The 13,629-nt window shown below is 40.0% G+C and overlaps 1 protein-coding gene across 1 annotated transcript; it reads left to right on the top strand.

The window, feature by feature from the left end:
• Positions 1–554: 554 nt before the first annotated feature.
• On the top strand, positions 555–8,796 carry dlx3.L (distal-less homeobox 3 L homeolog). The gene is given in 3 exon segments (NM_001097046.1): positions 555–934; positions 5,587–5,777; positions 7,547–8,796. Coding segments are annotated over 3 exon segments (834 nt in total). The 5' UTR covers positions 555–606; the 3' UTR covers positions 7,862–8,796.
• Positions 8,797–13,629: the final 4,833 nt, after the last annotated feature.

The raw sequence follows: 13,629 nt of genomic DNA, 5'->3' as shown, positions 1-13,629 counted from the left end.
CCCCAAAAAGTCAGATTTTCGGGCTAAACCCAGCACAGACCACAAAACTTCAAATTGAGACGGTGCCTCTCCCACGGACTTATACAGGACCTTGACAGGTCGGAGATGGAGGATTTTCGGATTCGGGGGTTTTGCGGCATCGGGGTGTAATAAATCTTGAAAAAGTTTTTTTTTCCTCTAAAAAATTCATTTTCTAACTTTAGATTTTAAGACATAACCCCCTTAATGTTTACATGATTTTCTAGTAGTTTTAAGGTATGAAGATCCAAATTACAGAAAGATCTGTTATCTGGAAAACCTCAGGTCCCGAGCATTGTGGATAACAGTCCCATAGCTGTATATATAAGATGAATGGCAAATACCCAGTATATATATATATATATATATAAAAGTGTAGTGACAAGCTGAGCCATAAATTCGGAGCTGGGGAAGAAATGTGTTTTGCCTGGAAGGCTTTGCTGCTGGAGCCAATAGGAATGCGGGAGCCTCCCTGCTGGAACCTATAATTATGGGCTAGAACTGGTCTGTGGAGCTTTGCTCGGCTCTATATTGTACTGGGAGACGCTGGGATGTGAGTCTGGTTCGTTTCTCCGGCTCTGCACAAACATGAGTGGCCCCTATGAGAAGAAGATGGCCGTGTTGACCGACCTGAGCACCTCGTCCCACCCTGTGACCAAGGACTCGCCCACCCTGCCCGAGTCCAGTGCCACAGATATGGGCTACTATAATGGCCACCTCTCTACTGGGCAGCACGACTTCTTCCAGACTCAGGCTTACTCCCCAACCATCAGCTCCTACGGCTACCCCCACCCTCCCCATCCTCAGTACAACTTTAATGGGCTTGTGGGCAACGAGAGCTTCTTGCCCAAGGACGACTACCAGTATGGCTATCGGCCGTTTGTCCATTACAGAGAACCCCCAGTGCAGGAGACAGGTAAGGACGTCAGCAAGGGGCAGCGACAATTCTAAGGACAATTATGATCTGGGACCTGTTATCCAGAATGCTCAGGATCTGGGGGTTTCCGGATAACGGATCTTTCTGTAATTTGGATCTTCATCCCTTAAGTCTACTAGAAAATCATATAAACATGAAATAAACCCAATAGGCCGGTTTTGCTTCTAATAAGGATTAATTATATCTTAGTTGGGATGAAATACAAGCGACTTTTTTATTATTACAGAGAAAAAGGAAATCAGTTTTAAAATTTTCATTATTTGATTGTAATGGAGTGCTTAATTTGGAGCTTTCTGGATAACGGGTTAATAAAAGCAAATGCAAGATGGAAAGAACGATAGAAGCAGAGAGAAGGGGGGCGGAGCAAATTTAGATTTTTCTGTGTTTGGAGCAAAACTTTACAACTACTTTAGAAATCAAAACTGCAAGGAGTTTGTATGTTCTTCCCATGTCGGGGTTTCCTCTCATACCTCCAAAACACAGGTGAACTCACTTTGGATTAAAACTGACCCTACTGTGTGTGGATGTGATAGGGACCTTAGATTGTAAGCTCACTGGGGCAAGGACTGATGGGAATGTGATAGGGACCTTAGATTGTAAGATCACTGGGGCAGGGGCTGATGGACATGTGATAGGAACCTTAGATTGTAAGCTCCACTGAGACAGGGGCTAATGGGAATGTGATAGGGACCGTAGATTGTAATCTCACTGGGGCAGGGACTGATGGGAATGTGATAGGGACCTTAGATTGTAAGCTCACTGGGACAGGGACTGATGGGAATGTGATAGGGACCTTAGATTGTAAGCTCACTGGGACAGGGACTGATGGGAATGTGATAGGGACCTTAGATTGTAAGCTCACTGGGGCAGGGACTGATGGGAATGTGATAGGGACCTTAGATTGTAAGCTCACTGGGACAGGGACTGATGGGAATGTGATAGGGACCTTAGATTGTAAGCTCACTGGGACAGGGACTGATGGGAATGTGATAGGAACTTTAGATTGTAAGCTCACTGGGACAGGGACTGATGGGAATGTGATAGGAACTTTAGATTGTAAACTTACTGGGACAGGGACTGATGGGAATGTGATAGGAACTTTAGATTGTAAGATCACTGGGACAGGGACTGATGGGAATGTGATAGGAACTTTAGATTGTAAGCTCACTGGGACAGGGACTGATGGGAATGTGATATGAACCTTAGATTGTAAACTCATTGGGGCAGGGATTGATGGGGGTAACACAATGGAAGTGTCGTTGTGTATTTACCACTTGATTTTTCATACATCACCATCTAATATACACAATAAATATATATATATATATAATATACACAGCAAGGTCCATCGCCGGGAGTTGCTGATGGTCGTATTTAACTCAGAAAACGTCTGTGCAGTTGGTTGTATTTAAATGTTCAGGGGCCAAACTGGAATTGGAAATGAGAGGCCGATAATAATGACAATGGGACTGTATAAAGCAATTTGCCTTCACTGTGTGTCTGGGGATCCGCTAGTGTTTTGTCTATGGGGCCGGCTATTTCTAATGCTAATGTCCCTCCAATGTCTATTCCTTTATTCCTTGTGCCCAAACAATGGCCTTATCTGATGAGCCCAAGGGCTAGGCCACGACTCCGGCCATTTCATAGATTCATGAGCGGGCGACTAAATGCTCGGCCTTCACTTCCTATTGATTTCACTGGCAGAAAAGATTGCAGTTGGTCGTGCTTGACGATACTTCGGTTGGACGATACTTCGGTGTTCTGCATCTTAGCCTGGCACACAGGATCTGTATATTAAAGTATAGATGGGATGCACTCAGTAGTCAGTCCCCAATGTTACCCTAAATCACCCCCGCGGGGTACCCCCACCTTCTGCATTGGCTTCTCTAGAAATTGGGGGGCGTGCAGAGACTGAAACCTTGGCATCGCAGTCTAATACTATCCCCATGGAAAGATCTAGACTGTCTGTGTCTGGTTGTCCATCTGCCGTCTCGCTATACTCTTGTCCAGAGGGTCTCAAACAATCTCATTATTGATCAGACTGTCTCTTCTATCTGGTTCTGTCCATGAAATCTCACTATTCTGACAACTGTCTGTCCCTGATTATATCTTCCCTGTCTCGTTGCAGTTATATCCCGGCGCTGTGATTATAGTTAAGCTGTCTGACTGTACTTATATCCAGACTGTCTGACTCTACCTGGACTGTCTCTCCATGCACAGACTGTCTGTCTCTGATTATATCATCCCCGGCCTCACTGTATCCATATCTGCACTGCTTTTCTTGTTTTTAACTATGTGTGTGTCTAATAGGGAGCTTAGATTGTAAGCTTCACTGGGACAGGGGCTTATGTGAATGATGTCTAATCTCTGTAAAGATTTATAGAACATGTTAATAAAGGATACAAATAATAACTCTTTATAAGGGACATATCATTTATGGTTGTTGATCCTATTTTATATCAAGAGTCTATATTTGTGTGTGTGTGTATATATATATATATATATATATATATATATATATATATATATAAATATATATATATATATATATATATATATATATATATATATATATATATTTGGGATGCACCGAATCCAGGATTCGGTTCTGGATTCGGCCTTTTTCAGCAGGATTCGGATTCGGCCGAATCCTTCTGCCCGGCCGAACCGAATCCTAATTTGCATATGCAAATTAGGGGCAGGGAGGGAAATTGCGTGACTTTTTGTCAGAAAACAAGGAAGTAAAAAATGTTTTCCCCTTCACACCCCTAATTTGCATATGCAAATTAGGGTTCGGATTCGGTTCGGTATTCGACCGAATCCTTCGTGAAGGATTCGGGGTTTCGGCCGAATCCAAAAAAGTGGATTCGGTGCATCCCTAATATATATATATATATATATGTATATATATATATATATATATATATCTATATATATATATATATATATAGATAGATATAGATATATATATATATAGATATACATACACAGGTACGGGACCTGTTATCCAGAATGCTCAGGCTGGGGTTTTCTGGATAACAGATCTTTCCATAATTTGTGTCTTTATACCTTAAGTCTACTAGAAAATCAGGTAAACATTAGTTAAACACAATAGCCTGGTTTTGCTTCCAATAAGTATTAAATATGCTATCTGTCATCTATCTATCTATTTATCCATCCATCCACCAAACCACCCACCCATCCTTCTATCCATCCATCCAGTCTATCTATCTATCTATCTATCTATCTATCTATCTATCTATCTATCTATCTATCTATCTATCTATCTATCTATCTATCTATTTATCTATCTATCTATCTATCTATCTATCTTTCTTTCTATCTTTCTATTATCTATCTATCTATCTATCTATCTATCTATCTATCTATCTATCTATCTATCCATTCACCCATCCATCTATCACCACCATCTTCTTCTACCTCTGGTTGACTATGGAGAGGTACTTAAATCAGCAGATCTCTGCCCAGTATGCCCACCTATGCACTGGGCCAAATTTGTCTGATCCAGTTGTCGGCCTGAGTCCACAATTGCATCATAAAGTGGACCTATTGGACCACATCAATACTCTGATGTGGTCCTCCTTCTATGAGATCTTCAACCCTTGCTGATAGATTTCTGGCTGATTTTTGAAGGCCCCCATAGACAGGCCATAAGCTACTCACTCTGTCTATCTAAGATGGTAGAAGAGCCAGGGACAATTTCAGGGTAGGGCAGAACCTTGTCTACGGGATCCTGGGAAGTTGTATAGTTCAACAGAAGCTGCAGGGATGGATTCTTGATTTATGTATTTTCCATATCCAGAAGCAGCAGTGACCCCTTTCTTTTCTAAGCCCTTGTCTTGGAGGAGCCAATAAGAATAACGTGTCCTTCACCATGTTGCTAAAGGATATAAACTTACCTGTAGAAAATCAAGGCTCCAGACTCCAGCGGGTCCGCTAATTAAACCAAAGTTTATTTGACGTCCACCTAAGGTTTATTTGACGTCCACCTAATGTTTATTTGATGTCCACCCAATAAACCCCTTTTCAAAGACCAGCTGGGTGTGGAGCCATGACTCTCCCTCTATCTCTTTAACAAAAACAAAGGATTCCAGTAATAAAAGGCAAAGTTGCATGGGTGGGTGGGTGGGGGAATGCAAGTGCACCTGTAGTAGAATAGAGAGATTGTGCATGTTTGGTTACATCTCCAGAAGATTCCTGAGCCCAGAGCCACAGGGCAGAGTGAACAAACCAGATATTTATCCTGAACCCAACAACGACACACTAACAACATCAAGTGCCTGAGGGCCAGGGAGGGGGAGGTGAAGAGGTGAAGACAAAGGGAACAGTGGGGCGGAGAAAGCAATCGGGGAGGGTGGGTTGGTGGTTGTACATAGAGGAACGGGTAATACGGGGGTAATGTTGAGCTTCGGTCAGTTTTCGAGAGGCCGGTGTGTGTAGAAATTGCAAAAAAAAAAAATAACAAGTAAACTATTGTGCTACATGACGTTGGCAGTAGACTACTATATCAGTACTAAGCAGAGATATACAACAGTAGCACTCTATGCCCAAAGCCTACAGTTCCACACCACCCTCCTGTTTTATGCTCACAGCCTCTTCCTTTCTTACAGTATCAGTGAAGGAAGAGCCCGAAACCGAAGTCCGGATGGTTAATGGGAAACCTAAAAAGATCCGGAAGCCAAGAACCATCTACTCTAGTTACCAGCTGGCCGCTTTGCAGAGAAGGTTCCAGAAGGCCCAGTATTTGGCACTGCCCGAGAGAGCAGAACTGGCCGCCCAGTTAGGACTCACTCAGACGCAGGTAATAAACTATAAACTGGTATATACTATAACTATAATATTCAGTAAGCTGTACTGTCATGGCTTGATTCACACAAAGAATATTTTTAAAGAATTGTGTTTATTAAAATGACTCTTCCATTAACACTATACTATGCCTTTTTATAACGCTTCATATTTCTCCTATATACCTCCCTATAACTCTTCCCATTGCTCTCCAGAACCTCTCACTATAACTGCTCCTATAACTCCTCCTATTGCTCCATATAACCCTCCCTATAACTCCTCCTATTGTTCCATATAACCCTCCCTATAACTCCTCCTATTGCTCCTTATAACCCTCCCTATAACTCCTCCTATTGCTCCATATAACCCTCCCTATAACTCCTCCTATTGCTCCTTATAACCCTCCCTATAACTCCTCCTATTGCTCCATATAACCCTCCCTATAACTCCTCCTATTGCTCCATATAACCCTCCCTATAACTCCTCCTATTGCTCCTTATAACCCTCCCTATAACTCCTCCTATTGCTCCATATAACCCTCCCTATAACTCCTCCTATTGCTCCATATAACCCTCCCTATAACTACTCCTATTGCTCCATATAACCCTCCCTATAACTCCTCCTATTGCTCCATATAACCCTCCCTATAACTCCTCCTATTGCTCCATATAACCCTCCCTATAACTCCTCCTACAGCTCAGTATAACTCTCCCTATAACTCCTCCTATTGCTCCATATAACCCTCCCTGTAACTCCTCCTATTGCTCCATATAAACCTCCCTATAACTCCTCCTATTGCTCCATATAACCCTCCCTATAACTCCTCCTATTGCTCCATATACCCCTTCCTATAACTCCTCCTATTGCTCCATATAACCCTCCCTATAACTCCTCCTATTGCTCCATATAACCCTCCCTATAACTCCTCCTATTGCTCCATATAACCCTCCCTATAACTCCTCCTATTGCTCCATATAACCCTCCCTATAACTCCTCCTAACAGTGTTTTTAATATATGCTGTAGGCTTCATAAGAATCATCTTCAAATAATACTTATAATAATGAATGGACATTGACCACTCTAATGGCCCCTGTAGGGTGTATTCTCTTAAATCCTTATCACTTCCTCATGACGAGAGGTAAGAGAGGTGCAGAGCAGGGTGGAGGGTGGTTGGGTGGGGTACTTATGGTCAGGGAGGGGGTGTCCTGAGGCTTCCTTATAGGGATTTACAAAACATGATGCTGCTGCTGTGAAACTGGGTTAGGTCCTGTTGGAGAGGAGCTTGGGATGACTCATTGGGCGGGGGTAATGCAGGATAGATGTGTATAGCAAGTATAAGGCCTGAAGAAGGTTTGGAGAGAAAACAAGACACTTCCCAGAAGCACAAATTAAAACTAAGTTAGATTATTTAAGTTTAAACCAGTACTAGTCTTTGACAGGGACATGTTTTATGGGTTCAACCTTTTTCAAGGCCCATAATTTAACTACAACGTTGACATGTTAAAGGTCTTACTTGTTTCTAGAACCAGCGGTGGGGATTCTTGTCAGAGTCTTTAGGACCACAAATACATCTATTCTAATTTGCCCTCAGGCTGACTGATTCAGTCCAACTCCATTTTTGCATAACAACGCATCCACTAGTTGGGATCTTATCACACCTTCCCTTCAGCACCATTTCTCATGATTTATTAGCGAGTTACAGGTGGTCAAAAATGGATACAACTGAAGAGTGAATTTTGCCAGTCAACACCCGCTTATAACTAAATTCTCTTTTGCATTTTTAGGTAAAAATCTGGTTCCAGAACCGAAGATCTAAGTTTAAAAAACTCTACAAAAACGGAGAAGGTCCTGATATGGAGCACAGTCCAAATAATAGTGACTCCATGGCTTGCAATTCCCCTTCATCTCCACCCATATGGGACAATAGTGGAAGCCGAACCCCTCTGCAGCAGCAACAGCAGCAGCAAAGTCTTCCACAATGCTCCTCCCCCTCCTATCTGGAGAACTACCATTCATGGTACACTCAACAGAACCAATCTGGGCAACATCTACAACCTTCTGAAGTTACGCACCAACCTCCTCCCGATACAGTGTATTAAGTGAAAAAAGACACTGGCACTGATTTCTCTTGGTGCCGTCCTGTATTGTTTTTTTGGTTTGGAGTTGGATGGCAGTCAAAAAGTTTGAAAAACAATGTCACTCCAAGTCCCGCTTCGGGATCAGGTGCCTTTTTTACGGTTAAATGCCTAAAGAATTGCTTGATCCCTCAAATGGTTTTGATGGATAAAATTTTGGAGATCCCATTGTTTTAGATGCTAAAGCCAGGTCACCAGAAGCTAATCTTTCTTGAACCTTGGAAGACTTGTCTTTAGACTCCTTAATTTATCATTAATGAAACTGACATTGATGTGATGTTCCAAAGTGTCACTTCTCATGCTTTTAAGCCTATCCTGACAACCATGGGTTTTTTAAAAAAAAAAAATAGCTGAATCCTACAATTTTTACGACCCTTCCTGGGACTCGTCGATGTTTGACCAATGTTTTATCCTGTGCCTTATTAAATTAAGCTATATTTAAGTAGTAGGTTCATTCTTTACTTTTTAAAAAAGAAGCAAAATGTTCCATAATTCTACTGAAGAAAATAAAGCTTCTAAAGTTCATTCCGTCTCGGTCTACATCTCCACAGCCTCACCAACTTCCATAAGGAACCATCAAATGTCCCAGAGTCAAAGAGTTCCGAAATCCAGTGCCAATCCATTGTAGATGGACTTCTTTCCAGAGCTGCTGATTGTGTAACTTGGTCACGTTCCTGTGTCATGGAAATATTTAAAAAACAAAAAACAAAAAAAGACTATGGTTGACCTTAACTTATTTTTGTAATATTTTTTTGAGGGGATGTTGTGTTTGCAATGGGAGAAGAAGATGGTGAGGACTAACTTTGATTAGAAGACCTTGGGGGAGCATGTGAAGAATGTTATGGTGAGAATGCAAATAAATTGTTATGGTATTTTGCTGGAGAACCAGCAGATTTGGAGCTTGTGTACAATTTATTTTAGCTTGATTCTCCAAAACTACTGGCTTGATTGATAGGCCTCTCGTTCTTTCTTTAAAACTCATGCCGGCCTGGAGCATTGCCTCTCTATTTTTACCCTCGCTATATAAATATATCTATGAGTCCATGTATGTAACGCTGCTCAGCCAGTTAGGGAGGATGACACACATAATAATAAAGGCAACTTTATGCGTTTCATGCATTTGCCACACACCCAGTAAACATCTCCAGTATTTCTGAAACCCAAGGACCTGCCCCATGTTTATAGTTATCAACAGAAAATCTACAGAATTTTTTTTTTGTATGTGTTGTTTTGTTAACATTTTATCCGACACCACTTTCCCTGGAGGCATTGTAATGCAATCTTTCCAAACAATTTAGAAATATGTAACGACTTATTAATTTTAACATAACTTTATGACACGAGTAGAATTTTTTAAATAAATGTAAGAAACTTTAACGTCATACAGGTTTCTTAAATTATAACATAAGGATAAGAATAGAAAAATACAACAGGAAATATGTTAAAAAAAAAAAAAAACATTTGCCTAAATCCAGCAAGACAATAAAAAGTGTGGTTGAAAAATCTGCAATAGTATTAGAAGTCTCTTATGCTGCCGTTATCCACTGCTAATATTTCCATGGATAAAGAAAAATAATAAAATTCTATTTTGCCTTCACAGAATGACACAAAACTATTATTATTATTATTATTATGATTCTTGAATTTTTGCCAACTTTTAATTCAAAAGTTTAAAGTTTCATTAGAATTTTCAGAGAAATCACTGAGAAAATGTGAAAATTAGAATATTTAAGTCTGGCAACTAATATCCTAGCAAGTCAACGGGAGGTGTTTTTTCAACATTTAAACCATTTTGTTTATTTGTTTTTTTTTAAACAATCACATTTTTACTAGATATGCAACGGATCACTGATTTAGTTTGCTGTTTGGCCGAATCTGAGCATTTTTCAGCAGAATTCAGCCAAATCCAAGTGCCTGGATTTGAAACCTTTAACATCACGTTACTTTCAGTCACATGATTAAGTAAATAATTTTATGTGGACTACATCTGCAGATTTATCCTCCTTTCCTGTTCCGTTTTGGTTCCGGAGTCAGTGAATATTTAATGAAAGATTTGGGATTCAACCCAATCCAAAAAAATTCAATATTTAATGAAAGATTTGGGATTCAACCTAATCCAAAATTTTTTATATTTAATGAAATATTTGGGATTCAACCCAATCCAAAAATTTTCAATATTTAATGAAAGATTTGGGATTCAACCTAATCCAAAAAATGTAATATTTAATGAAATATTTGGTATTCAACCCAATCCAAAAATATTCAATATTTAATGAAAAATTTGGGATTCAACCTAATCCAAAAAATCGAATATTTAATGAAAGATTTAGGATTCAACCTAGTCCAAAAAAATTAATATTTAAAGAAATATTTGGGATTCAACCCAATCAAAAAAAATTCAATATTTAATGAAAGATTTGGGATTCAACCTAATCCAAAAAATTTAATATTTAATGAAATATTTAGGATTCAACCCAATCCAAAAAAATGCAATATTTAATGAAAGATTTGGGATTCAACCTAATCCAAAAAATGTAATATTTAATGAAAGATTTGGGATTCAACCTAATCCAAAAAATTGGATTTGTTGAATCCCTAATTTTTACAGACTCATTTGAAAACTAACGGAGCAGTGGGATTTTTTTATTGCGCTCAAGTTTTTTTCCTTGTCACTTAATGTGATCAAGGTTAAGTTCTATTTTTGGATTTAGAAAAATGTAATTTGAAAGTTGGTCTCAGGGGGGGCCATTTTAGAAAAAGTTTAATTTTCGAAAACTGGAAAAATTTCAGACGTGTGCTTATTTATTTAAAGAAACTGGAATTTTCGAAAACTTGACTATGTAAATGCACGAAGAAACAACTCATCACTGAAATTTACATTCTACGGATCATTTTCAATGTCTGATTTGAATTTGTTTCAAGAATCATTGCAAGAATCTACACGTTCCAATGGAATCTCACAACTCCAACAACTTTGTCCCAAGTTGTTATCAAAGGAATAGTAAAGGAACCATTTAAGAATTATTCACTACCCTTTTGCCTGCTTGTGTTTTACGTCTAGGATTAATGATTCGAATGGTAGTTAGTGCTCAGTGCTGCTGGTGAGCTGCCCTGAACACTAACATGAAGTTTAACAGCATATGTTTATTTTCTACCCAAGATAAGGTAGAGGCATTGTGGTTTGTTTAAGAGCTTCTTCTTGCATATATTCAGATGAGAACATCAATTTTTTAAATCCAAAAGGATTCCCAACAGTTCAATGTGTCTTCAGTGGGGTGTTAGTGCCCAGTGCATCTTAACAGCAGCCCCGGGCACTAACTCCCATCTGAAACTCTAATCCCTGATGCAAAACACTGGGAATTGTTTTGCCTGCTCTAATGGTTCCCTTAATAACAAACACACCACACATGCTTACACACGTTCCAGTAATTCTAAAAACACAACTCAGTCTCCTGTTTGCTGCACTAGTTCATGGATAACAATAGTCACAACAATGACACACAAACGGCAGCTCAAAAAAAAAAAGAATTAAATTAAACTCCAAGATTTGTTTGTGATTTTTCTTGACCAATAGCCTTTTGACAAAAAAACACCACAGTGCTCCATTCATTTTTTTTTTTAAAATCCACTTTAACTTTTTTTTTAAATAATTGAACATAAAAACGTTGAGAAAACACCTCCCATTAACCTCTACAGAAGATTGAAATATTTAATTGCAGGATTTTTTAATTAGAATTTTTTTCCATTGATGAAGCTTGAAAATTGAAGTTAACAAAACCTGAATTCAAAAATATTTAATATCTGTAGAAATGAGCAAATTCATTTAATTTTACCTTAGCAGTGGCCCATGAAAAACCAAGTTGTTGCCAAATGAATGAACACACAACATAATTTTCCATTCCAGCACGAAGGCTATAAAAACACTGTGCAAAATATGTCATTTCTCCTGTCAAGTGGTAACCACATGGGTTGCTCAGTCACACCGACTCCAAGAAGATTTGATCATGGTGAAAATCAAGAGTGAATTAAGTCTATGCATAAACAATTACATGTACTCTATCATTTGTTGTGCTGACATAATAATTTAGATGACAGCTTGGAAGTAGTAAACCGCCAGATTTCTGTCCTCACTCTACACTGGTTGGAAGTCCCAACAGGAACCAATAAAAGTACTATGAGGCACCTGTAGAAGCCCCATGAGGCACCAGAAGAAGTCCCATGAAGCACCACCTACACTGGTTGGAAGCAAGAAGTCCTATGAGGCACAAGTAGAAGTCCAACAAGGCATCAGTAGAAGTCCAACGAGGCACCAGTAGAAGTTCTATGAGGCACCAGTAGAAGTCCTATGAGGTACCAGTAGAAGTCCAATGAGGCACCAGTAGAAGTCCAATGAGGCACCAGTAGAAGTCCAATGAGGCACCAGTAGAAGTCCTATGAGGCACCATTATAAGTCCAATGAGGCACTAGTAGAAGTCCAATGAGGTACCAGAAGAAGTCCAATGAGGTACCAGTAGAAGTCCAACAAGGCACCATTTGAAGTCCTATGAGGCATCCTTTGAAGTCCTATGAGGTGCCATTAGAAGTCCCATGAGGCACCAGTAGAAGTCCTATAAAGCACCAGTAGAAGTCCAATGAGGCACCAGTAAAAGTCCTATGAGGCACCAGTAGAAGTCCAATGAGGTACCAGTAGAAGTCCAATGAGGTACCAGTAGAAGTCCAATGAGGTACCAGTAGAAGTCCAACAAGGCACCATTTGAAGTCCTATGAGGCACCCTTTGAAGTCCTATGAGGTGCCAGTAGAAGTCCCATGAGGCACCAGTAGAAGTCCCATGAGGCACCTGTGATTGTTATAATTATTACTCTCCAAACTCATTAAAAAAACAAGGGTTGGAAGGTGAATTCTGAAAATTCTGTTCCCCCCCAACTGCTACATAATATTTTTCCATTACACATTTGATGGAGTAGTGGGGGGAAGTGGAGGCCCAATGGTTCTGGTTGTTGTGGTACCACAGCTGTCGTACTTGGCAACCTGTGCTGTAAACACCAGACATCTGTGAACAACAACATTCCATGTATTGGAATGTTAATGAGGGTAGAAAAATCCATATGGAACTGTGCTAAATGACGTTATGTGCTTTTCATTGATACTGCAATGATGAATAACAGCCAGTGAGGAACGATCTTGGTTCTTGGCTCGGTTCTGGTACAAATGACACTAAAGACTAAAATTGAATGTCCTCTGAGTCTGGACAGCCACTGTGTCTGAGATCCATTGATTTTGCCATCAGCAACTAGGGCCTTGTTTAAACCAGGTTAGACAAGGTTAGCCAGCATAAGGCATAGCTGAGTGGTGGGCCTCTACTCTAGGACAAGGAACATTTAGACACAAGAAGATGGAGGAGAGACTTGCACTTATCGCACTGATCGGCTTCTTGTCCATTGTTTGGGTTGGTACTAGCCATTTAACCCCAGTTGAGAGGTAGAGGTCGGCTGATGACCCCTTTTGCAAGCCAATTTGGGTCACTGGACAGCTTGGTTTTCAAATGAACCTTGACTCTATCTGCCATATTGCTAAGCAGGGAGACTCTCCTACTGTGGTCATGGACAACTCTGTAGGCATGGATCTGTTTGACCATACAACCTGCCATAGGGTAGACAGCAAATATAAGGAGCCCGTTGCAGCATACACCCTCTGACGGTCTGAAAGATTTGTAGCTTAGAAGAATGATAGG

This window comes from Xenopus laevis, chromosome 9_10L (genome assembly GCF_017654675.1).
Source record: "Xenopus laevis strain J_2021 chromosome 9_10L, Xenopus_laevis_v10.1, whole genome shotgun sequence".
NCBI lineage: Eukaryota > Metazoa > Chordata > Amphibia > Anura > Pipidae > Xenopus > Xenopus laevis.
Note: the sequence above shows the minus strand (reverse complement) of the source record. Positions and strands in the feature narration are given on the sequence as shown.